The 25,042-nt window shown below is 39.7% G+C and overlaps 2 protein-coding genes across 5 annotated transcripts in view; one reads left to right on the top strand and one right to left on the bottom strand.

Annotated features, from left to right (window-relative positions):
* The window catches only part of CPEB3 (cytoplasmic polyadenylation element binding protein 3), a 249,136-nt gene that overhangs the window by 133,815 nt on the left and 90,279 nt on the right, over positions 1 to 25,042 (top strand). For all 3 annotated transcript variants that reach the window (XM_025398016.1, XM_025398015.1, XM_025398017.1), the window contains 2 exons: positions 12,675 to 12,842; positions 14,673 to 14,762. In XM_025398016.1, the coding sequence (XP_025253801.1) occupies positions 12,675 to 12,842; positions 14,673 to 14,762 (258 nt within the window). The remainder of the gene's footprint in view (positions 1 to 12,674; positions 12,843 to 14,672; positions 14,763 to 25,042) is intronic.
* On the bottom strand, positions 19,892 to 21,226 carry LOC112632204 (eukaryotic initiation factor 4A-I-like). 2 transcript variants are annotated; one of them, XM_025398022.1, is made up of 2 exons: positions 20,380 to 21,219; positions 19,892 to 20,060 (listed from the first exon to the last, which is right to left on the bottom strand). In XM_025398022.1, the coding sequence occupies exons 1-2, from the start codon at positions 20,869 to 20,871 to the stop codon at positions 19,980 to 19,982; spliced, it is 573 nt and encodes a 190-aa protein (XP_025253807.1). In that variant the 5' UTR covers positions 20,872 to 21,219; the 3' UTR covers positions 19,892 to 19,979. The 2 variants fall into 2 exon arrangements, with proteins under 2 accessions (XP_025253807.1, XP_025253806.1); XM_025398021.1 differs by having other exon boundaries at positions 19,940 to 20,066; positions 20,362 to 21,226.

Here is a 25,042-nt window from a genome sequence, read left to right as displayed (position 1 = left end):
CATACAGTCCTTTTGCTTTTCATCATCATGTGGAAAAACATTTGTGTAAATGATTATTTTCTATCCATGGAAATAAATATCATTAAATTTTATTGCCTTCTTTTTAAATTTAAAAAAGTTAAAGCCTAGAAATAATGTTATTAAGACATATTTTATACCATATTTGTTTCATGTTGCTAGAAAAATGATCGCTGTCAGGAAAAAAAGGAAATGGACTATTTTATATAGAAAATAGACACCATCTGGAGAAAAGACAGCAGGGACTGACTTTTCCTCTTCTCACGTGCTAATCAGTCACCAGATCTTTTCAAGTTTTTCCCTCTCGTTTTCTCAGGTTTTGTCCTTCTCATTTCTGCTATTTTTGTTTCTCCTGTTCCATTTCTACAACTTCATCTTTCTGAAACACCACTTTGTCTATGTCAACCCCATTGTCAATTCAGGGTCCCCATGATCTGGCCTCTGCCTCTTTTACCAACGTCATTATCCTCATTTTTCTCACCTCATCTTCCCCTGACCAATCTATTTGCTTTCCCACTGTCTGGCCATACAGGTCACCCTTCCTCTCATCTATGTATCTAAGGACTATCCTTATTTTACTAGTTCAAACCTAACCCTTTCCAGGAAGCCTTCCCCAGTTTCTTACAGACCGTGTTTTCCTCTGATTCTGTTGTCTTGCATTTTTCCTGCCTTTTCTGTATGCCCTGATTCTTCAACTGGGATAAGTTCTTTGAGGATAGTTGTCTTTAGTGCCTAACACTGGGCCGTATGTATAGTTAGCACTTATTAAGTGCTTATTGATAAGGATTATTTTGAAATAACACCCTACATTTATGCAGAGCAGAGTGTGGCATCATATTTTTTAAAAATTATTTTATTTTTATAAATAATAGCATATTAATACTATACATCAAGAATATAAAGTCACCTATAGTTTCCAAGCTTCTGAAAAAAATACTCATCCTTTTTTCATTTTACTTTCTCCCTATCTATTTGTGAGGTTGATTTTCTTGTTCTCAGAAGTCACTGTCTTCTTAGTATGAGGTGCTATACTAAATATTTCCTAGAATGACTTGGTCCCTGCTCTTGCTCTGCAGTTTGATAGGTATAGATGAAGAAGAGAATGATGAGAGAGAGAAAGAGAGAAGCACAAATGCTAAAAGACTGAATGTTGGCTTTCTGTAATAAAAAAGAATGGACAGAAAATGTTTTGTCCATGTTTTCAATAAGTATTTCATTTCCAAAGCTAAAAAAGAAGTCATCTTCCTTAAATGTAATGATATAACCATATGGGATGAAGTATGTCTAGATCTCATATCTAGAACGCTCATTCTCTGAAATGTATTCATTTGAGCCAACTCTGCATAATATACTTCTGAGGAATTGGCAGACTTCCTCATGCTTATTTTTTCATGTGATCAGGGATTAAATTAATTTTTGATCCCTTTCCTCTAATTAACATTTAGACTTGCCCAAAAAGCATAAAAATTAAGCTTGCTGATGTACGTTACTTCCCTCTACCTATGATTAGGAATAGAACTGGAGCTATAGCTCATTTTCTACGTATTACATAAACACATTGGTAAATTTTTTTCTTTTTTTGAGACAGAGTCTCACTTTGTCGCCCAGGCTGGAGTGCAGTGGCATAATCTTGGCTCACTGCAACCTCCGCCTAATGGGTTCAAGCGATTCTCCTGCCTCAGCCTCCCAAGGAGCTGGGACTACAAGCTTGCACCACCATACCTGGCTAATTTTTGTATTTTTAGTAGACATGGGGTTTCACCATATTGGCTAGGCTGGTCCTGAACTCCTGGCCTAAAGCCATCCGCACATCTCCCAACATGCTGGGACTACAGACATGAGCCACCGCACCTGGCCATGTTGGTAAATTTTCTAGGAACAGAAAAAAAGGGAATGTAATGTATGTGAAAGTTTTGAGTTCTATTGGCCAGTGGACTTTTACACCTCTCCTGATAAGTGTGAAAAGTTTCCTGGGATAAGTAGAATTTCAGGACCTATTTGGATAATGGAATAGGAATGGGAAGCAAGACATTCTAGTATGTATTTCTCCTTAGAAGAAAGCTTAAAGATGAGATTGCCATGACCAGATGCTTAGAGTGCATATCTCTGAGTGTATGCTGTGGGGCCAGCTGGAGAGGAGAAGCTGGTGGTAAGACGATCTATGCTGCCTTAATGAATGTTTTTGAAACAGAAGGTGAAACTCCTGGACACAGATATTGTCAGGCTTTAGAAAGAGAGTTTTATGATAAAGTAATGAAAGCAAGAGATAACTTGAACATCAGCTCAAGGCTTGGATGGGGGCATTGAAGGTGGACTCTTAGCAAACCAAGTGCTTCTAGTAATGTAGTTGAAGCAGTAATAATGAGAAATGAGAAGAATTATATGTGAAAGAATAAGATTTGAAAATAAATATCAGTTATGTATAGTTTAAAAATACCCAATTTATATCTATTTTTATTTTGTTCCAGTAGACAAACCTTGATTTCATTTGTGGAATAAGAATCACACCAAAGAATCTTACCATTTTTCTTTGGTAGTATTCTGCCTTTGATAAGCTTTAATATGTGTCTTCCTATATAACTACAACCGCTGTTAGAAACTAGTCTACCAGGTAGTGTCACTTAAGACTTTTGCCTGGCCGGGCGCGGTGGCTCAAGCCTGTAATCCCAGCACTTTGGGAGGCCGAGGCGGGTGGATCACGAGGTCAGGAGATCGAGACCATCCTGGCTAACATGGTGAAACCCCGTCTCTACTAAAAATACAAAAAAAAACTAGCCGGGCGTGGTGGCGGGCGCCTGTAGTCCCAGCTACTCGGAGGCTGAGGCAGGAGAATGGCGTGAACCCGGGAGGCGGAGCTTGCAGTGAGCCGAGATCGCGCCACTGCACTCCAGCCTGGGTGGCACAGCGCGAGACTCTGTCTCAAAAAAAAAAAAAAAAAAGACTTTTGCCTACACATTTAATATATGCTGTGCTTTTCATTTCACATGAGAATGAATTTTTATGGTCTCCATGAAACTCTTGTCCATAAGTGGACATGTTGGCTATGCCAGTATTTTTGATGTTTAACAGAATTTCCTAGTTATAGAACAGTAAGGAGAATATGAAAGGTCCTTTTAACAATGCAAATGAGAAAATACAACTAGTCTACCAGGTAGTGTCATTTAAGATTTTTGCCTACATATTTATATTGTGCTTTTCATTTACATGAGTATGAGTTTTTATGGTCTCCGTGACACTCTTGTCCATAAGTAGACATGTTGGCTATGCCAGTATTTTTGTTTTTGTTTTTTGCTTTTTGAGATGGAGTCTTGCTTCATTGCCCAGGCTTGAGTACAGTGGCGCGATCTCGGCTCACTGCAACCTCCGCTTTCCCAAGTTCAAGCAATTCTTCTGCCTCAGCCCCCCGGAGTAGCTGGGATTACAGGCACGCACCACCATGCCCGGCTAGTTTTTGTATTTTTAGTAGAGATGGGATTTCTCCTTGTTGGCCAGGCTGGTCTCAAACTCCTGACCCCAGGGGATCTGCCCACCCCAGCCTCCCAAAGTGCTGGGATTATAGGCGTGAGCCACCATACCTGGCTCATGCCAGTATTTTTGATGTTTAACAGAATTTCCTAGTTATAGATCAGTAAGGAGAATATAAAAGGTCCTTTTAACAATGCAAATGGAAAAATACAAAGAATGATTAGAGTTACTGCTATAAATGTACTCCTGCATATATTTAGTTCATAAAAATATATTGATATTAATTGGTTACTTAATTGATAACAAAAGTTCTAAAATCCAATCAGACAAACTTGTGTGCTGAGTTGAAGTTGAGTATTTCTGTCAAAAGCCTGCTTAAGGGAAGAGAGATCAGCTATTCCAGTGAGACCATGCTAGAAGCATACCATCCTGCTAATTCAAATCCAGTTGTATGAGCTTGCTTGTTTAAGGGTATGGATGATTCTAGAATAAAACATGGACATGAATCAGAGAATTTTCTGAATGTTCATGGTTATAATATCTGAAAATGTTACTGCTCATAGTAATAGGAAAATTTGAGCACAGACAATAGTGAGGGGAAGATGACTAGTTTTTCACTTTTATGGGAAGTTAATCTGGGAGGGACCAAAAGAAAGACTGAAGGAGGGATTTTCTGGGCCTTACACCCAAATTTTGCTCATTAAGTGTTTTCATACCTATATTGTACTAGACTCCAGATGTGGTCTCTGACATTGCTTAATGGTCACTCTAGTAGGGAGAGAGACAATAAATAAGTGAAACTAATATTTTTATTCTTAACAGTCGTGATAAATACTAGGCAGAAAAGAATAGGGGAGTCCCTCCAAGGTAGGGAGGTCACCTCTGAAGAGGTGATATTTAAACAAACTGAAAGGATGGAGGGACAGCTATCTAAAACTTTTTTTTTTTATTATTAAGGAAATTTTCAAATATATACAAATATAGAATACTTAATGACCACCAATATATCCATCATCAGCTTCAATTATTATCAGCATTTTTGCCAGTTTTGTTTCATGTATTCTCTTCCCTTTCTCCCCAGGAATATTTTAAAGGGAATTTCAGGTATTATGAGACAGATAGCTAGTTTAAAAGGGGAAGGTGGAAGGAACTGCATTTGTAAAAGGCTTGAGGCAAAGTACAGATACATGCTACAACATAAACCTCGAAAACATTACACTAAGTGAAAGAAGCCAATCTCAAAAGTCACATATTTGTATGATACCGTTTATATGAAGTGTCCAGAATAGACAGATGTATTGAGACAAAACGGAGATTAGTGGTCGCCTAGGGCTGAGAGATTGGGGGAAAACGAAGAGGGACTGCTAATGGATTAAATGGATCAATTTGGATTAAATGGATCAATTGTATAATATGAGAATTATATTTTGAAAAAGTCATGTTTCTTTAAAAAAAAAAAGGCTTGAGGCAAGAAAGGGCTTACTTTGAGGAAGCCTAGAATGGCTGATACTTGGTAGGTGATGGAGGAGTATGTCTTAAGATGAGTTTGGAGGAAGGAAAGAGAATCTAATCTTGCTGGACATTAGCTCCTGGTAAGGATTTTGAACTTGGTCCAAGTACAAGAGGAAATCTTTGAAGCTTTAAAGCAAGGTCAAATGATTGGATTTATGTTTTTTAAAAGAGCACATCGGGTTGCTGTTTGGAGTGGAGTGGAAAGAGAAGTGGGTTGCCTGGTTAGGAGGTGATATTAAGCATGAGATGAGGATAGTTAGGATAGGGTGATGGCCGTGGAGTTGGAGAGAAGTGAACAAATTAAAGATATATCTTGGAGAATGGGATCAACAGTGGCATTTAACAGATGGTGTCAGGTTGCTGAATTAACCTTGGAGAGTAAATAAGAAGGAAAACTCAGAAATGATTTTGAGATTCTGGCTTGAGTGATTGGGTTAATTGTAATGCCACATATTGAAATGGGACTGGGAGAGAATAAGTTTAAGGTAGATGTCAAAAGTTCACTTGTAAACACATTAAGTTTGTGATGCCTAAGAAATACCAGATATTAATATGAAGTAAATCTATATTTATGTAAGATTTCTGTGTAATAAAAGGGATTCTCCTGTCCCCAGGGATCTGAAAGCCTGTCATCTAGTTAAACTCTCTCATTATGCAAATGAGACCATAAGTGAAATGTTTTTTGTTCAAAATCACATACTGGACACTAGGCTGGAAACTATCTTGACTTCTAGGGAATATATATGTATTTTATGAGGGAGTTATGCCTCATAATTCCTTTTTCTTAAACCCGCAAAGTGACTGATTTCTGAGCTACTTGCAAGACTAAAATGAAAAGAGTCAGGCTTGGAATAGAAGTGCTGGGCCAGAGGTACCCTGGAGCTGCTGGAGTGATGGCAGAGGCCTTGGTGGGAGCTCAGAGGTGAGGTCCCAGCAGCTTTGACAGCATAGTTTGGCCAATAGACTTTTGTTTTTCCATCATTTGCTGAAGGAAAGGGAACCTTCTGGGGAGGAATTATCTTGGACAAGCCTTCCATGCTTAACTAATGCTTTGCAAGTCTTCTATTTGGCACTTTTCCTACAAGCTCGTTTGGTTTTAAGCCATCTCCACATTCAGAGATGATTTGTCCAATTACTGGACCAAAAACTAATTGTAGATAGTAATTGAAATAGATATCAGAGAACCAGACCATTGGTGGAAAGCCAAATGGCCAACTTGCAGCATTTGAGAAACCTTTCTCCTGCTTTTATTGAAATATTGAATATACATATTTTATGTGGCAGTATCATGGTGTTCTAAAGCAGGTTTATATTCTCCTCACATAGAAATATAATTTTTGATAAGTAATGTGGCTTGCTTAACACATTTTGGTATTGGAAATGTTTTCCTTAAAAAAAAAGAAATATGTCAGAGAGATGCTAGTTAGTGAAGCAAGACTCCTCTTGGGGCACTATTTAGGTGCAGCCTCTTAAATTTTCAGTTTCTAGTAACACATGTCCAGGAACTAAAATTTTCCCGACTTCTCCGGGATGATTTGTTTTGGAGATGGATTTATGCCAATCAAATGAATGCATGAATACCACCCTCACAAGGGATTACTGGACAAATCAGAATACCACTGTTTTCTCATGAGCTGGATGTATATAGAAATAAAATTTCAGTAACTGACTGTCTACAAGCTCAAGAATCACCCCTTCACAATAGCAGAGTCCTGAATTTAACAATAGTCCTTCAAGAGCTTATAATAAGAGCATAGGGGCCAGAAGCGGTGGCTCATGCCTGTGATCCCAGCACTTTGGGAGGCCCAGGCAGGAAGATCACTAGAGCTCAGGATTCAAGACCAACCTGGGCAACCTAGTGAGACCCCATCTCTATATTTAAAAAAAAAAAATGAGAGAGAGAGTGAGCAGAGGGAAATAGATTATTTTCAAGCTCTGGAAATACCAGGTGAACCATTCTGTCCCCTGGAGGAATAAGCCTACATAGTATGATAAAGTTATCGTATCTCCTGTTGGTCTGCACTGGGTAAACACTACAAGCTCTTACTCTACAATTCTGTCTTTTAAATCCTTTCTGCAGACTTTTTGTTCTGCCAACACTTCAGGCAGTCACGTTACAGTAAGGATGAGTAGGTTATAGATTTTACTTTCCAGTGTTGAGAATATACTTTCCTTAACTTGATTGAACTTGGATATTTCCCAGGGCTGCGTATACTTCACACAAAATATCTCTTTCAATGGCTGCCTGTAGCAGACAAATAATCTCCACCTCAGTGATTCTTAAACTTGAGCATAGGAATCACTGGGGAAATTTGTGTGAATTCAGATTTTCAAGCCTGACCCCCACAGATTCAGATTAGTAGATCTAGCGACTGGGCTCTCATACCTATATTCTTAATTATTACCCACACTTAGAGAAATATCATTTATGCGTTAGTTCTTAGCAGTTTCATTTCCAAGGGCAACTTTATTGTATTGCCAAAGTTTCTAGTACTCTCAATGCTAATAGACAGAGGTTTGGTTTTAAAACCTTGGGAAATTTCTTAATTACCCATAACCACTTAATAAAACTGTCCAAATTTTTACAACTCTTGATTTTGTTTTCTTTGCCAAAATACTCTGAGCTGTGGTTATGTTGACCATGCAGAAAGTTCTTTTTGTGCCAGAATGTCTTCCACATCTGCTTCTTCTCTTTCACAGCTCTGATTCAAGACTTCCTCATGTCTCATCTGGACAGTCATAGATTTCTTCAGACTCTCACCTCATCCACCCCCTCCCTAAGTTCAAAATGTTGGTGGAAGTAATAGAAGTTATGGTAGGATTTTGGTTAGAGGACTAACATGGTCATAGATATCTTAGAGAAGTCATTCTGACAGGACAGAAGATCGATTGGGTGAGAATATCATGGTCTCTATGGAGTTAGTGTAGTTCAAAAAAAGCTAGTATTAGAGCTGGGCACAGTGGCTCACACCTGTAATCCCAGCACTTTGGGAGGCAGAGACAGGCAGATCACTTGAGGTCAGGAGTTCGAGACCAGTCTGGCCAACTTGGCGAAACCCTGTCTCTACTAAAAATAGAAAAATAAGCCGGGTGTGGTGGCACATGCCTATAATCCCAGCTACTGGGGAGGCTGAGGCAGGAGAATCCTTTGAACCTGGGAGGCAGAGGTGGCAGTGAGCCAAGATTGTGCCACTGCACTCTAGCTTGGGTGACAGAGCGAGACTCTGTCTCAAACAACAACAACAACAACAACAAAACAAAAAAAAAAACAGTATTCAAATAAATATTAAATTCGAAAAATGGGAAAATAATTTTTTCCATTTTGTAATGTAGAACATTAATGCCTGACCAAATAAAAGCAATAGGAGGCCAGGCACGGTGGCTCACGCCTATAATCCCAGCACTTTGGGAGGCCGAGACGGGTGGATCACGAGGTCAGGAGATCGAGACCATCCTGGCTAACACGGTGAAACCCCGTCTCTACTAAAAATACAAAAAAAAAAAAACTAGCTGGGTGTGGTGGTGGGCGCCTGTAGTCCCAGCTACACAGGAGGCTGAGGCAGGAGAATGGCGTGAACCGGGGAGGCGGAGCTTGCAGTGAGCCGAGATTGCGCCGCTGCACTCCAGCCTGGGCGATAGAGCGAGACTCCGTCTCAAAAAAAAAAAAAAAAAAAAAAGCAATAGGAAAGGTCTCAGTTTTCTAGGACATGATTACATCTCTGTCATTCTCACACCTGTGTATTGTGTTTCATCATAGATTTGCAGCCACATGCTTTTGCACATACTGTTTTCCTTCCCTGGATGCTGCCTCACATTTAACGTTTTTGGTGTGCCTTTTATGTGACCTAATTAGGGCAGGAAGATACAGTGGTGAACAAGATTAAATTGGTCCCATCCTAATAGAGTTTTCAATTTAATAGGGTTAGGGAAAGAGATACTCAATAAAAACGCATCCAAATGGTATAATGGTCCTTGGGGAAAGTGTTAGGAAGGAGAAGTACAGGGAGCTGTGTGTGGATAGAAAAGGGAATCTAACCTAATCTAAAGGCTTAGGAGAGTTTGACCTGAGGAAGACTTTTCAGCTGAGACCTGAAGAATTAGTAGGAATTAATTAGAAAATTGGAGAGTTGAAAAGGGTATGTTTGTTTTAGGTAGAGGGAACACATTGTCCTTATGGCCTGCAGCAAGGAGGAATAATCGGAAATACGAAAGAGGTCTGTGTGATTGGCAGTTAGTGAGCAAGAGGGAGAGGCAGCAACTGTGATGTAGAAGAGGTGTGCAGAGGCCTTACAGTTGACAGTAATTTTTTAAAAATTTATCCAGAAAGTAATGGGAAATCATTGAGGGCTTTTGAGGATGGGATGAGGAGTGTGCTTACGTGTTCAAATTAATGTTTGACAATGGTACCTTTGGCTGTTTTGTGGAGAAAGCATTGTGGGGTACAAGGTAAAAGTCAGTAGACTAAACAGACTATTTAGTCTGCTTGAATTGGCAGACTAATTCAAGAGATGGATTTGACATGGAGTGTAAGAGAAAGGGAGATGCCAAGGATGATTTCTAGGTTTCTGGATTGAATCCAGTGTGGATAATCAGCATTTTTATTGAGAGTTTAGGGACTACTAGAGAAGGAGCAATTTTGGAGGGAAAGATCAAGAGCTGTTTTGACAGTACTTGCTCTGTGGCTTCTTGTTGTTTTACTTCAGAAATTCCCATTCTGACAAGATTCTGCTCAAAATTGCCCTCCTGTGAAAATACTCTAAAAATCTCTCCCCGCCCATCTCCAGAAGGGTAGTAAATTGTGCTCTTGTGTCACTTGGTAAAGTCTTCTCTTAGCGTATCTGTTTTATAATTATTTATGTACTCGCCTGTCTCCCCCACCAGACTGTGATTTCTTTGGCAAGGAAGTATCTTATTTGTTCGGTGTCACTGAAATATGGGTGAATATTTCCTCAAGTGTTTTCCACTGAGTTTTGTATAGTGAAGGGTTACTTTAACATCTGGGTAATGCTGGCGTAAGTTAATGTTGGTTTTTTTTGTTTTTTGTTTTTTGTTTTTTTTGAGACAGAGTCTTGCTCTGTGCCCAGGCTGGAGTGCAGTGGCGCGATCTTGGCTCACTGCAAGCTCCGCCTCCTGGATTCATGCCATTCTCCTGCCTCAGCATCTCCGAGTAACTGGGACTACAGGTTCCCACCACCATGCTCGGCTAATTTTTTGTATTTTTAGTACAGACGGGATTTCACCGTGGTCTTGATCTCCTGACATCATGATCTGCCCGCCTCGGCCTCCCAAAGTGCTGGGATTAAAAGCGTGAGCCACCACGCCCGGCAATGTTTTTTTTTTTTTTTGAGACGGGGTCTCACTGTGTCACCCAGGCTGGTGTGCAGTGGTGCGGTCTCAGCTCACTGCAACCTCTACCTCCTGGACTCAAATGATCCTCCCACCTCAGCTTCCCCAGTAGCTGGGACTACAGATGTGCATCACCATGCCCGGCTAAGTTTTGTATTTTTTGTAGAGACGGGGTTCACCATGTTGCCCAGGCTGGTCTTGAACTCCTGGAATCAAGTGATCCACCTGCCTCGGCCTCCCAAAGTGCTGGGACTACAGGCATGAGCCACCATGCCTGGCCAGTTAATGTTTCTTTACTGTAGAACTTTTCATAGCCTTTTATTTTCTGAGGTGGAAAGGCATAACATATGCATTTTTTTCCCAGCTTATTTATTTTCCCCTTCCCCAGCTCTTGTTTTCTGAGTATCTAATGTTACTAGTGTTGAAGTAAGAGGTGGAGTTAGGAACACTCAGTGGGAAATGCTGATTTGCGCATGTGCCTGACACTGAGTAGGCATGTAATTCACTGAGTGTGGTCTATGGAATAAAGCAAACCTGTCAGCTCTAGGAGAATGTCACTGGATGTTTTTGGGAAGCTCTTTTTGCTTATAGTTGCTGCAAATGTATTTCTTTCACCCCCAGTGATCAAAACAAACATCAAGGGATGAGAATTTACTGTCTATTGTTTGTTGCTGCCAGGCTAAAAAAGATAGGTGGCATGAGATGACAGATTTTGTTCTGTTTCTTTGTAGCTAAGCTGGGGAGAACTGAACAAAAAATTCTTTGGTCTTTTTATTTAACTCCTAGCATTAAAACAGTGTCTTTCTTACACTAACTGAGTTGTTCACGAAATAACCAGAGTTATATTAATAACTTTAACTTTTTTGTAAAAGAATTACATGTTCAGTATTTTTCTAAGGGCTATTGATAGAATGGCTGTTGTGACACAAAAAACATAGGTTTCAGGGAAATAAAGATAGGATAGACTAAATGGGGAAGACACTGCTCTTTTTTTTTTTTTTTTTTAAGAGTATATGAATTTACTTTAGAGGGGAATTTTCCTTTCCCCCCCCCCAAAAGTTAGAGTGCTCTAATGATTCATTTTTAGAGTGGAACCTAGTGGAAAGTTTTACTAGGAAGTCACTGACTCAAACAGGAAATATATTTGATTTTAAATTTAGATTTTATTTTGTAATGCCAAATGACATTATTGTATTACATTTACTGCTGGTAAATTTACTGCCGACTCTAACTGCTGGTATCTTTCTTATAGTCATGTGGAGTGGGTAGGTACTTTTGCTCTACAAACTTTATTTGGCTATAAAGTTAATGAAAATAATTCTTTTTTCATTTCTTTGTATATATTTTTTGAGTGATATAAAATATAGCCTAAATTGGTAGGGTTAAGGGTTTCATAACCACATCCACATTTATACTCCCACATCTTAAGTTATGTTTTCATTTATTTACCCTGTCCTTTATTATTGCGTATGTTTATTTCCAAATTGGAGTAGCTTGGAATGACAAGGAAAACTTGATGATCTTTAGTTCTGCTATTAGAAAAGAAGTTATCAGCCTCTGTCACCAGTTTTGTATTCCCTTGGCTATCAGGACCACTCTTTAGAACTAAACCTCCGAGGATACTGTAAAGAGCAGGTAAAAATCTGTGGATAGAGATTACTTTGTCCATTTATTTTAAGAAATGACTAAAGAAAGAAAAAAAAGCTGCTGAATATACTCCTAGTAGCTATGATAGAGACTGAATGAGTAAAATGTAGTGATTTTTTAGCAAGGAAACCACTGAAATTTTGATGCTTTTTTTTTTTTTTTGAGACTGAGTTTCACTCTTGTCACTCGGGCTATAGTGCAATGGCACGATCTTGGCTCACTGCAACCTCCACCTCCCGGGTTTGGGTTCAAGCGATTCTCCTGCCTCAGCCTCCTGAGTAGCTGGGATTACAGGCATACACCACCATGTCTGGCTAATTTTTATATTTTTAGTAGAGACAGGGTTTTGCCATGTTAGCCAGGCTGGTCTCGAACTCCTCACAGGTGACGCAGCCACCTCAGCCTCCCAAAGTGCTGGGATACAGGCATGAGCCACCATGCCCACCTGGACGATTCTTTTTCTTTAGTTAGCAATCTGGTCGTCCCAAGGCTGTGCATACCCTCACACAAAAATGATGATAAAAAGTTATCTAGATCTGGTAATCTTCAGTCCTGGTAATCTTGGAAAAGTCACAGCTCAGGACACTTTTGTTTTGTATGCTTCTCTCTGCACTTCGGGCTTCTAATAGAGCATTTATTGTCCTAGAAAATCATTTTAATTATAGAAACTCCCACATTTGTTTCAGGTCGATCTTCTCTCTTTCCCTTTGAAGATGCCTTCCTGGACGACAGCCACGGCGATCAGGCCTTGTCATCTGGCTTAAGTTCTCCCACTCGCTGTCAAAATGGGGAACGAGTAGAACGCTACTCTAGAAAGGTGTTTGTTGGAGGCCTTCCTCCTGATATTGATGAAGGTACTATGCATTCATTAATGATTTTGCAAAGGCTGAGTTTGTTCTTTGTGTGTTCTGACCCTGCCTCTCCTCTCCAAGTCAACTTTAGGACATTTATATCTTAGTGTATAGGAGGTGAGACTATTTGGTAGATTAGAAAGTAATAGTCTATTATTGTACTAAGTACTTCATGTTACATTATCTCATTTAATCCTCATAGCTATCTTATAAGGATATCCTAGCATCTCCATTTTATAGATAAGGAAACTGAGGATCAGAGAGAAATAATTTGTTCAGGGTTATATAGCTGATGGTGCAGTTACAACTCAAATTCAATTAGATTCCAGAGCTTTTGCTTATGTCCATCACACCAGACCATCTCACATTTTAATATAAATACTGGCCAGTGCAGTGGCTCACGCCTGTAATCCCAGTCCTTTGGGAGGCCAAGGTGGGAGGATTACTTGAGCCCAGGGGTTCAAAACCAGCCTGGGCAACATAGCAAGACCCTGTCTCTACAAAATAATAAGATTAGCCGGGTATGGTGGTGCATGCCTGTATTCCCAGCTACTTGGGAGACTGAGGTGGGAAGTCACTTGAGCTCAGGAGTTTGAGGTTACAGTGAGCTGTGACCACACCACTGAACTCCAGCCTGGGTGACAGAGTGAAACCCTGTCTCATAAGTAAATAAATAAATAAAAACAAATACCTATTTTAAAAAGCATAATCCCCCTCTTTAAAAGAATGAAAATGAATTTGAATTTTTCTTAATAATAGTTTTGAGATGCTATCAGTCCAAAAGTGAGTGTTCACTTATGCCTAAAGCCAGTTTATTTTAGCACACAGTAAGTTGTCAATAAATATTTGTTGAAAGGATGAATGAAATAAAATTGTGACAAAGTTAACTTAAGCAAAAAACAACTCTAGTTCCAGTAGGCTTTGGGTCTGATATAAAAATACTGTCTGATATTCTAACAGTCTTGTTTTTCCAGCATTTTTCTGGCTATGACACACTTCTAATTTATCATGATTTCCTTTTTTCATGGTGAGAGGAGAAAAGTCTCAAAAAGTAGTGTTATTTTAGACTAACTACATTAAAGTTATACATAGCTGAACGCTTATTTTCCTCCAAATTGTTCTTATATTCATGTTAATCTCATCTATTGATTAGATTTTCTTCAAGACAATTCTTAAGATCATGGCTGAGAGAGTGGTACCCTAAACCTGAGTAGGAGCCAGGTTATAACCTCTGCTTTGAGTCATATGTCAGAAGGAAAATATAAATGTGTTGATCTATAATTTTTGATATATTTTCTATATAGGGTATGTAATATGTAGTTATTAAAGATAGTATTGGCTGTCAACATTTTCTTATCACCCAATGGAATTACCTACTTATTGCCCCTACTCCTCACCAAAAGAATCATATCAATTTCTTAAATAATCTTAGAGGTTCCATACAAGTGAAACCAAATTTTAAATATTTTCTGTATCTTACTTTCTTCCTAAAAATCAGAGAACATTCCTATTTTTAGAATCTTTCTATTTGACATAGAAGTCACCTTAGTTTAATATGAGATATTTTTCTTCCAAATTCTTTATGTCAAGTTTATTGGCAGTGAAAAGAAATGAATTATAGTTAGAAACACACTTTTCATGATTAAAAATGAATAACCAAATGTACACCCAAGCAATGGTATTTCACTTAGTAGGTTTCACTTCTGTAAAAATGCTTTAGAAAACAACCCTCAAAACATTTTTTTAAACTAAAAAGACATGTTTTGTGCTATTCTGGTTTTCTGATTGCAATATTTTTTTCTCTTTTGCTAAGATTCTTTCTTTGTTTTGTAGATGAGATCACTGCCAGCTTTCGCAGGTTTGGACCTCTCGTGGTAGACTGGCCTCACAAAGCTGAAAGCAAGTCGTATTTTCCTCCTAAAGGTAATGCTCTTAGAATGTCTCCACTGCCTGCCTGTTGGAGAGAGAGCATGACAGTTCAATAAAAGGCAGCCTTTTACTTGTTGAATTTAGCTGTTGAATTTTAGCTATTGAATTTTTTCAATAGCTGTTGAATTTTTTCCCCCAATTAGGAAAACATTTTAACGTTTCTCATCCTTTTGTGTATTACGTTTCCACTTAGAGACTCTTCCCCGGAAGCACACTGATTGTTTCATGGCACCGATTTTATTGACAGTGAGACCCTGGGAGTCTGTTGTTGATGAGCCTCCTGCTAATTTTCATTATTTTGAAAGAAAAGATCTAGGGTTTTGAGGAATGTCAGCAATGGTAAAGAAAAAGATTATTTAGGGTCAGATTTTATTTGCATTCCATAACCCTATGGTTTTATAGATTTTGTAAACCCCAAACGTGGGAAACCTAGTGGCTAAAGAATGGCATTGTACAAAATTATTTTTATCCACATCTGTATCTTAAGTGACTTAGCCTGTTTGGGAGTGGAGGGCAAACTAGCAAAAGACTCTCCATATGACCCTGCTTCTGTGATTTTTGGGGAGGTTCATTTGATAATTTATGAGGGCATGAAAATGTATTGCTTTGTTCATAGTTCGTCATTTCTGCAGAATCTAGGGAACTTTACTGGTGATATTCACTTGGGTGTGTTCCTAGGTTTATATAGAAGAATGTTTTGGGTTAAAGGTTTTGTTTGTTACATTCTGTAGATAGGTTTCAAGAATACATTTCATTTCAGATAAATGGCTTTTTAATACATATTATTGTGTAATATTACCCAGCACAAAAAGATGGAGTGAAAATACTTGTCCTTCCTGTGCCTCATAAATGAATCAAATTATAGCTTAACCTGAGGAAGGCAAGTGGCTTCCTTTTATGTCCTGTTTATTAGGTTTCTTTGTCAGTTGTACTTCTCCAATTCTCACTCTCTTTATAACCCACAAAAATAAGTTAATACAGAGTTGCATGTTCTTTTTTTTTTTTTTTTTTGAGACAGAGTCTCGCTCTGTTGCCCAGGCTGGAGTGCAATGGCGCGATCTCGGCTCCTGCAACCTCCACCTCCCAGGTTCAAGCGATTCTCCTGTCTCAGCCTCCTGAGTAGCTGGGATTACAGGCACGCGCTACCAGGCCTGGCTAATTTTTGTATTTTTGGTAGAGACGGGTTTTCACCATGTTGGCCAGGCTGGTCTCAAACTCCTGACCTCGTGATCCGCCCACCTCGGCCTCCTAAAGTGCTGGGGTTACAGGCGTGAGCCCCCGTGCCCGGCGGTTGCTTATTCTTAACAATCTTTTGTTAATTCCAGAAAAATTTGTAAGTTAAAAATATTAAGTTTATAGTAATCAGAAAAGATGATCATCATGCTGATTGTTTCGGTGAAAGAATATGTTCATCACACTATGGTGCAAGTATTATATTATGTAATGATACACGTATGAAATATGTTACTAGCGATGCTAGTTATTTGATGCATCAGGGTAGTTTTTTTTTGTTTTTTTTTTTTGTTTTTTCAGTGAATGAATGTGTTCACCACATTGTGGTGTAAGTAACATACTTTATAAAATGACGTGCATAAAATATTTTTCTGACCTGCCTGGTGAAGATGATGAAACCCTGTCTCTACTAAAAATACAAAAATTAGCTGGGAGTGGTGGTGGGTACCTGTAATCCTAGCTACTCAGGAGGCTGAGGCAGAGAATTGCTTGAACCGGGGAGGCAGAGGTTGCAGTGAGCCGAGATCACGCCATTGCAGTCCAGCTTGAGCGACAGAGTGAGACTCCCTCTCAAAAAAAAAAAAAAAAAAAAAAGTTCTAAGAGTGATAGTTACAAAAAAATGCTGAGAAAGTTATAAAAATAATTCTGAGATAAAAGCCATTAGATGATCACTGTAGAAAGTAAAAATGAAGATAAACATGTATGTGGTCATGTTTAAAGGAAATTATCCCAATCTACCTCTACTTGAGATTATCACTGTATACATTTTGCTAAATATCCTTCTGAAATCTCTTTATAAATATATACATTTATGTGAAATTTTGAATTATACTATATATGCTGTTTTATAACCTACATTTCCCTCCCTAGCAATGTTAACATCTTTCTATAACAAACCTACATTATCCTTAATGACCTTAGTTTATTTAATTAAGCCTCTTGATGGCATGTAAGTTGCTTCCAGTGGCTTTCTTTCATAAATCCTGCTATATCCTTGTGCCTTCAACTTTTTGCCCCTTTATAATTACCTCTGTGGGTAAATTTATCGAAGCGAACTTCCATGTTCATACAGATTGCCAGAATGCACTAAGAAGGCTCATATACATTTATGTTCCCATTGATAGTACCAAATTTGCAAAACTATGTACATTTTTTTGAGACAGGGTCTCACTCTGTTGCCCAGGCTGGAGTGCACAATCTTGGCTCACTGCAGTCTCCACCTGTTGGGCTCAAGTGATCCTCCCACCTTAGCCTCCTGAGTAGCTGGGATCACAGGCATGTGCTACCTACCACGCCTGGCTAATTTTTGTATTTTTGACAGAGATGGGGTTTTGCCATGTTGCCCGGGCTGGTCTCAAACTCTTGAGCCGAAGCAGTCTGCCTGCCTTGGTCTCCCAAAGTGCTGGGATTACAGACATGAGTCACCGTGCCAAGCCCAAAACTAAGTTTTATTGAGGCTTTTTCAATCTTTGCCAATCTGATGGCTAAACTGACAACCTTTTTTTTTTTTAATCTTGCTAACTATATACTTCATCCATTTTAATTTTGGGGTATTTGTCTTTTTGTAAAGCTCCTTTTTTTAATTTTTATTTTTTACAGGTACCTAGTAGATATATATTAATATATTTATGGAGTACATGAGGTTTTTTTTTTTTTTTTTTTGCTTTGTTTTTTTTTTGACAGCATCTCACTCTGTTGCTCTAGCTAGAGTGCAGTGGTATGATCTCGGCTCACTGCAACCTCTGCCTCCTGGGTTCAAGCAATTTTCCTGCCTCAGCCTCCCGAGTAGCTGGGACTACAGGCGTGTGCCACCACACCCGGCTAAGTTTTGTATTTTTAGTAGAGACAGGTTTTCACCATATTGGCCAGGCTGTTCTCGAATTCCTGACTTCATGATCCGCCTGCCTTGGCCTCCCAAAGTGCTGGGATTACAGGTGTGAGCCACCGTGCCTGGCCAAGATATTTTGATATAAGCATACAGTAAGTAAAATCACATCAGGGTAAATGGGGTATCCATCACCTCAAGCATTTATCATTTCTTTCTGTTATAAACATTCCAGTTATACTTTAGTTATTTAAAACTACACAGCAGGCCGGGCGCAGTGGCTCAAGGCTGTAATCCCAGCACTTTGGGAGGCCGAGACGGGCAGATCACGAAGTCAGGAGATCGAGACCATCCTGGCTAACACGGTGAAACCCCGTCTCTACTAAAAAAATACAAAAAATTAGCCGGGCATGGTGGCGGGCACCTGTAGTGCCAGCTACTCGGGAGACTGAGGCAGGAGAATGGCATGAACCTGGGAGGCGGAGCTTGCAGTGAGCCGAGATCGCGCCACTGCACTCCAGCCTGGGAGACAGAGCGAGACTCCTTCTCAAAAAAAAAAAAAAAAAAAATGCAGTAGATTATTGTTGACTGTAATCACCCTGTTGTACTATCAAAGACCAGATCTTATTCATTCCATCTAATTATGTTTTTGTACCCATTAACCATGCCCACTTTTGCCCACCCACCCCCACCTTCTTTCCAGCCTCTGGTAACTTGCATCATTCTATTTTCTGTCATCATGAGTTCAATTGTTTTGATTTTTAGCTCTCATAAATGCATGAGACAATGGGAAGTTTGTCTTTCTGTGCCTGGCTTATTTTTTTTTTTTAACACATAATGTCCTCCAGTTCCATCCATATTGTTGCAGATGACAGGACTCTTTTTTTTTTTTAAATGTCTGAATACCACTCCATTGTGTGTATGTACCACATATTCTTTTTTTTTTTTTTTTTTTTTTTTTTTTTTTTTTGGTGAGATGGAGTTTCACTCTTGTTGCCTAAGCTGAAGTGCAATGGCACAATCTTGGCTTACTGCAAACTCCACCTCTGGGGTTTAAGAGATTCTCCTGCCTCAGCCTCCTGAGTAGCTGGGATTACAGGCATGCGCTATCATGCCCGGCTAATTTTGCGTTTTTAGTAAAGATGGAGTTTCTTCATGTTGGTCAGGCTGGTCTCGAACTCCCGACCTCAGGTGATCCACCTGCCCCGGCCTCCCAGAGTGCTGGAATTACAGGCGTGAACCACAGTGCATAGTCATGTACCACATATTCTTTATCCATTCGTATGTTGACAAATGGATAAAGGTTGTTTCGAAATCCTGGCTATTGTGAATAGTGCTGCAACAAACATGGGAGTACAGGTATCTATCTCTTTGATATACTGATTTCCTTTCTTTTGGTTATATACCTAGCAGTACGATTGATAGATCATATGGTAGCTCTATTTTTAGTTTTTTGAGGAACCTCCATATTGTTCTTCATAGTGGCTATACTAATTTATATTCCCACCAACAGCGCACAAGTGTTCCCTTTTCTTCACATCCTCACCAGCATTTGTTATTGCCTGTCTTTTGGATAAAAAACATTTTAACTGTGGTAAGATGATATCACATTGTAGTTTTGATCTGCCTTTCGCTGACAATCAGTAATATTGAGCACTTTTTCATACATCTCTTTGCCATTTGTATGTCGTCTTTTGAGAAATGCCTATTCAGATCTTCCCCTCCGCCTTTTTTTTCCCTCAAAAAGTGACATTTATTCAAAGAAAAAAATTACAGGATGTCCATTCCTTGGCTCTCTTTCCTTCTGCCTCCTGCTGCTCCTCAGTTTCCCACAATTGAATCCTGGCTGGGGCTAGGTAGCAGGATAGCCCCTCAGATGAGGTCAGCAACATTGAGGGCCATCTGCTAAATGGAGGTGTTGTATAAGGTCTCAATTTCTTAAAGAGTCCTCTTGTCTTCTTCTGTCACCATGTTAATAGTCACACCCTTATGGCCAAACCGTCCACCTCAACCGATTCTGTCGATACAGTTTTCGTTGTTGGTGGAAAGGTCACAGTTGATAACTAAAGAAACCTGCTGCACATGAATGCTTCTGGCTGCAGGTCAGTGCTAATCAATACTCTGTGAGAGCCAGAACAAAACTCCCTCATGATCACATTTCATTCCTTTGGTCCATATCTCCATGCATGGCAGTGAAGTCCCAAGCTTGCATCTTCTCAGTGAGCCAATCCACCTTCTTCTTTTTTTTTTTTTTTTTTTGAGACAGTCTTGCTCTGTCACCCAGGCTGGAGTGCAGTGGTGAGACCTCGGCTCACTGCAAGCTTCGCCTCCTGGGTTCATGCCATTCTCCTGCCTCAGCCTCCGAGTAGCTGGGACTACAGGTGCCTGCCACCACGCCCGGCTAATTTCTTTTTGTATTTTTAGGAGAGACGAGGTTTCGCTGTGTTAGCCAGGATGGTCTCAATCTCCTGACCTCGTGATCCGCCTGCCTCGGCCTCCCAAAGTGCTGGGATTACAGGCATGAGCCACTGCGCCCGGCCGAGCCAGTCTACCTTCTTTCTGGTGTTGATGAAGATGACTGCCTGGGTGACAGTCAGGGTTTCATACAAGTCACACAATGTGCTCAACTTCCACTCCTTACGTTCCACATTGATGTAGAATTGGTGGATCCCCTCCAGGATCAACTCTTCCTTCTTGACAGGAATCCAAATGGGGTCCCTCATGAACTTCTTGGTCACCTTAAGCACATCTGAAGGCCTTGTGTCTGATAGCAAAACCACCTGGGTGTTGCTGTTAAGCTTTTGGAATATATCATAGATTGAGTCCTTCAATCCATGGCTTAACATTTCATCGACTTCGTCCAGTACAAATATCTTGATGTATTTGGGAGACAGGTATCTCTGGTTAAGCATATCAGACACGTGACCAGGGATACCCACGATGATATGGGGAACTTCCACCTGCAGTTTCTGCACCTCAGCACGCACATTGGTGCCCCCAATACAGGCATGACAGGAGGCACCCATGTAGTCTCCTAGTGTCATGACCACCTTCTCTATCTTTTGAGCCAATTATCAAGTGGGTGCTAGAACCAAGGCCTGGGTAGTCTTTAGATCTAATTCAATCTACTGCAGAATTTATATGGCAAAAGTGGCCATTTTCCCAGTCCCAGATAGGGCTTGAGTGATCACATCATAATCCTTGATACAAGAAGAGTGGCTCGCTGCTGGATGGCAGAGGACTTCTCAAAACCATAGGCATAGATGCCATGGAGGAGGAACTCCAAGAGGTTCATATCATCAAAACTGTCAGCAATCTCATTCCAGTTTCTCTCAATGATGCCTTCAGGCTCCATCTCATTGGGACTATTTTCTCTGGATCAGAACTGGGTGCAGTGGCTCACGCTTATAATCCCAGCACTTTGGGAGGCCAAGGTAGGCAGATCACGAGGTCAGGAGTTTGAGACCAGCCTGATCAACGTGGTGAAACCCCATCTCTACTAAAAATACAAAAATTAGCTGGGCGTGGTGGCCCACGCCTGTAACCCCAGCTACTCAGGAGGCTGAGGCAGGAGAATTGCTTGAATCTGGGAGACAGACTTTGCAGTTAGCCGAAATCGTGCCCCTGCACTCCAGCCTGGGTGGTAGAGCAAGACTCTGCCTTAGAAAAAAAAAAAGAAAAGAAGTACTCACTCTCAGACATGATCCTTAGAAACTCTCTTTTGCCCATTTTTAAATCAGATTGTTAGGTTTTTTTTTTCCCCTATTGAGTTGTTTGAGCTCTTTATATATTGTTATGAATCCCTTGTTAGATTCACAGTTTGTAACTATTTTCTCCCATTTTGTGGGTTGTCTCTTCACTTTGTTGACTGTTTCCTTTGCTGTGCAGAAACTTTTTAACTTAATGTGATCCCATTTGTCCATTTTGCTTTGGTTGTCTTTGCTTGTGAGATATTACTCAAGTAATTTTTGTGTCCAGACCAATGTCTTGGAGATTTTCCCCAATGTTTTTTGTTTGTTTGTTTGTTTGTATGTTTGTCTTAGTATTTTTTTTAGTAGTTTCATAGTTTGAGGTCTTAATTTGAAGTTTTTTAAAATTATTATACTTTAAGTTCTAGGGTACATGTGCACAACGTGCAGGTTTGTTACATAGGTATACATGTGCCAGGTTGGTTTGCTGCACCCATTAACTCGTCATTTACAGTAGGTATTTCTCCTAATGCTATCCCTCCCCCTGCTTCCAACCCCATGACAGGCCCTGGGGTGTGACGTTCCCTGCCCTTTGTCCAAGTGTTCTCATTGTTCAATTCCCACCTATGAGTGAGAACATGCGGTGTTTGGTTTTCTGTCCTTGTGATAGTTTGCTCAGAATGATGGTTTCCAGCTGCATCCATGTCCCTGCAAAGGACATGAACTCATCCTTTTTTATGGCTGCATAGTATTCCGTGGTGTATGTGTGCCACATTTTCTTAATCCCGTCTATCATTGATGGACATTTGGGTTTGTTCCAAGTCTTTGCTATTGTGAATAGTGCCGCAATAAACATACGTATGCATGTGTCTTTATAGTAGCATGATTTATAATCCTTTGGGTATTTAGTAATGGGATCACTGGGTCAAATGGTCTTTCTAGTTCTAGATCCTTGAAGAATCGCCACACTGTCTGCCACAATGGTTGAACTAGTTTACACTCCCACCAACAGTATAAAAGGATTCCTATTTCTCCACATCCTCTCCAGCATCTGTTGTTTCCTGACTTTTTAATGATTGCCATTCTAACTGGTGTGAGATGGTATCTCATTGTGGTTTTGATTTGCATATCTCTGATGACCAGTGATGATGAGCATTTTTTCATGTGTCTGTTGGCTGCATAAATGTCTTCTTTTGAGAAGTGTCTGTTCATATCCTTTGCCCACTTTTTGTTGGGGTTGTTTTTTTCTTGTAAATTTGTTTAAGTTCTTTGTAGATTCTGGATATGATCCCTTTGTCAGATGGATAGATTGCAAAAATTTTCTCACATTCTGTAGGTTACCTGCTCACTCTGATGGTAGTTTCTTTCGCTGTGCAGAAGCTCTTTAGTTTCATTAGATCTGATTTGTCTATTTTGGCTTTTGTTGCCATTGCTTTTGGTGTTTTAGTCATGAAGTCCTTGCCAGTAAATAAATACCCTTTATTCCCTATGTCCTGGATGATATTGCCTAGGTTTTCTTCTAGGGTTTTTATGGTTTTAGGTCTAACATTTAAGTCTTTAATCCATCTCGAATTAATTTTTGTATAAGGTGTAAGGAAGGGATCCAGTTTCAGCTTACTACATATGGCTAGCCAGTTTTCTCAGCACCATTTATTAAATAGGGAATCCTTTCCCCATATTTTGTTTTTGTCAGGTTTGTCAAAGATCAGATGGTTGTAGATGTGTGGTGTTATTTCTGAGGCCTCTGCTCTATTGCATTGGTCTATATATCTGTTTTGGTAACAGTACCATGCTGTTTTGGTTACTGTAGCCTTGTAGTATAGTTTGAAGTCAAGTAGCATGATGCCTCCAGCTTTGTTCTTTTTGCCTAGGATTGTCTTAGCTATGCAGGCTATTTTTGATTCCATATGAACTTTAAAGTAGTTTTTTCCAATTCTGTGAAGAAAGTCATTGGTAGCTTGATGGGGATGGCATTGAATCTATAAATTACCTTGGGCAGTATGGCCATTTTCATGATATTGATTCTTCCTCTCCATGAGCATGGAATGTTTTTCCATTTGTTTGTGTCCTCTTTTATTTAGTTGAGCAGTGCTTTGTAGTTCTCCTTGAAGGGGTCCTTCACATCCCTTGTAAGTTGGATTCCTAGGTATTTTATTTGTAGCAATTGTGAATGAGAGTTCACTCATGATTTGGCTGTTTGTCTGATATTGGTGTATAGGAATGCTTGTAATTTTTGCACTTTGATTTTGTATCCTGAGACTTTGCTGAAGTTGCTTATCAGCTAAGGAGGTTTTAGGCTGAGATGATGGGGTTTTCTAAATATACAATCATGTCATCTGCAAACAGGGACCATTTGACTTCCTCTTTTCCTAATTGAATACCCTTTATTTCTTTCTCTTGCTTGATTGCCCTGGCTACAACTTCCAACACTATGTTGAATAGCAGTGGTGAGAGAGGGCATCCCTGTCTTGTGCCAGTTTTCAGAGGGAATTTTTCCAGTTTTTGCCCATTCAGTATGATATTGGCTGTAGGTTTTTCATAAATAGCTCTTATTATTTTGAGATACGTTCCATCAATACCTAGTTTATGGAGAATTTTTAGCATGAAGGGCTGCTGAATTTTGTCAAAGGCCTTTCCTGCATCTATTGAGATGATCATGTGGTTTTTGTCGTTGGTTCTGTTTATGTGATGGATTATGTTTATTGATTTGCATATGTTGAACCAGCTTTGCATGCCAGGGATGAAGCCAACTTGATCGTGGTGGATAAGCTTTTTGATGTGCTGCTGGATTCAGTTTGCCAGTATTCTATTGAAGATCTTTGCATCCATGTTCATCAGGGATATTGGTCTAAAATTCTCTTTTTTTGTTGTGTCTCTGCCAGGCTTTGGTATCAGGATGATGCTGGCCTCATAAAATGAGTTAGGGAGGATTCCCTCTTTTCCTATTGAGTGGAATTGTTTCAGAAGGAATGGTACCAGTTCCTCTTTGTACCTCTGGTAGAATTCAGCTGTGAGTCTGTCTGGTCTTGGACTTTTTTCGGTTGGTAGGCTATTAATTATTGCCTCAATTTCAGAGCCTGTTATTAGTCTATTCAGAGATTCAACTTCTTCCTGGTTTAGTCTTGGAAGGGTGTATGTGTGCAGGAATTTATCCATTTCTTCTAGATTTTCTAGTTTATTTGCATAGAGGTGTTTATAGTATTCTTTGATGGTAGTTTGTATTTCTCTGGGATTGGTGGTGATATCCCCTTTATCATTTTTTATTGCATCTATTTGATCTTCTCTCTTTGCTTCCTTATTAGTCTTGCTAGCAGTCTATCAATTTTGTTGATCTTTTCAAAAAACCAGCTCCTGGATTCATTGATTTTTTTCAAGGGTTTTTTGTGTCTCTATCTCCTTCAATTCTGCTCTGATCTTCGTTATTTCTTGCTTTCTGCTAGCTTTTGAATGTGTTTGCTCTTGCTTCTCTAGTTGTTTTAATTGTGATGTTAGGGTGTCAATTTTAGATCTTTCCTGCTTTCTCTTG

Source organism: Theropithecus gelada, chromosome 9 (genome assembly GCF_003255815.1).
Source record: "Theropithecus gelada isolate Dixy chromosome 9, Tgel_1.0, whole genome shotgun sequence".
NCBI classification, from domain to species: domain Eukaryota; kingdom Metazoa; phylum Chordata; class Mammalia; order Primates; family Cercopithecidae; genus Theropithecus; species Theropithecus gelada.
Note: the sequence above shows the minus strand (reverse complement) of the source record. Positions and strands in the feature narration are given on the sequence as shown.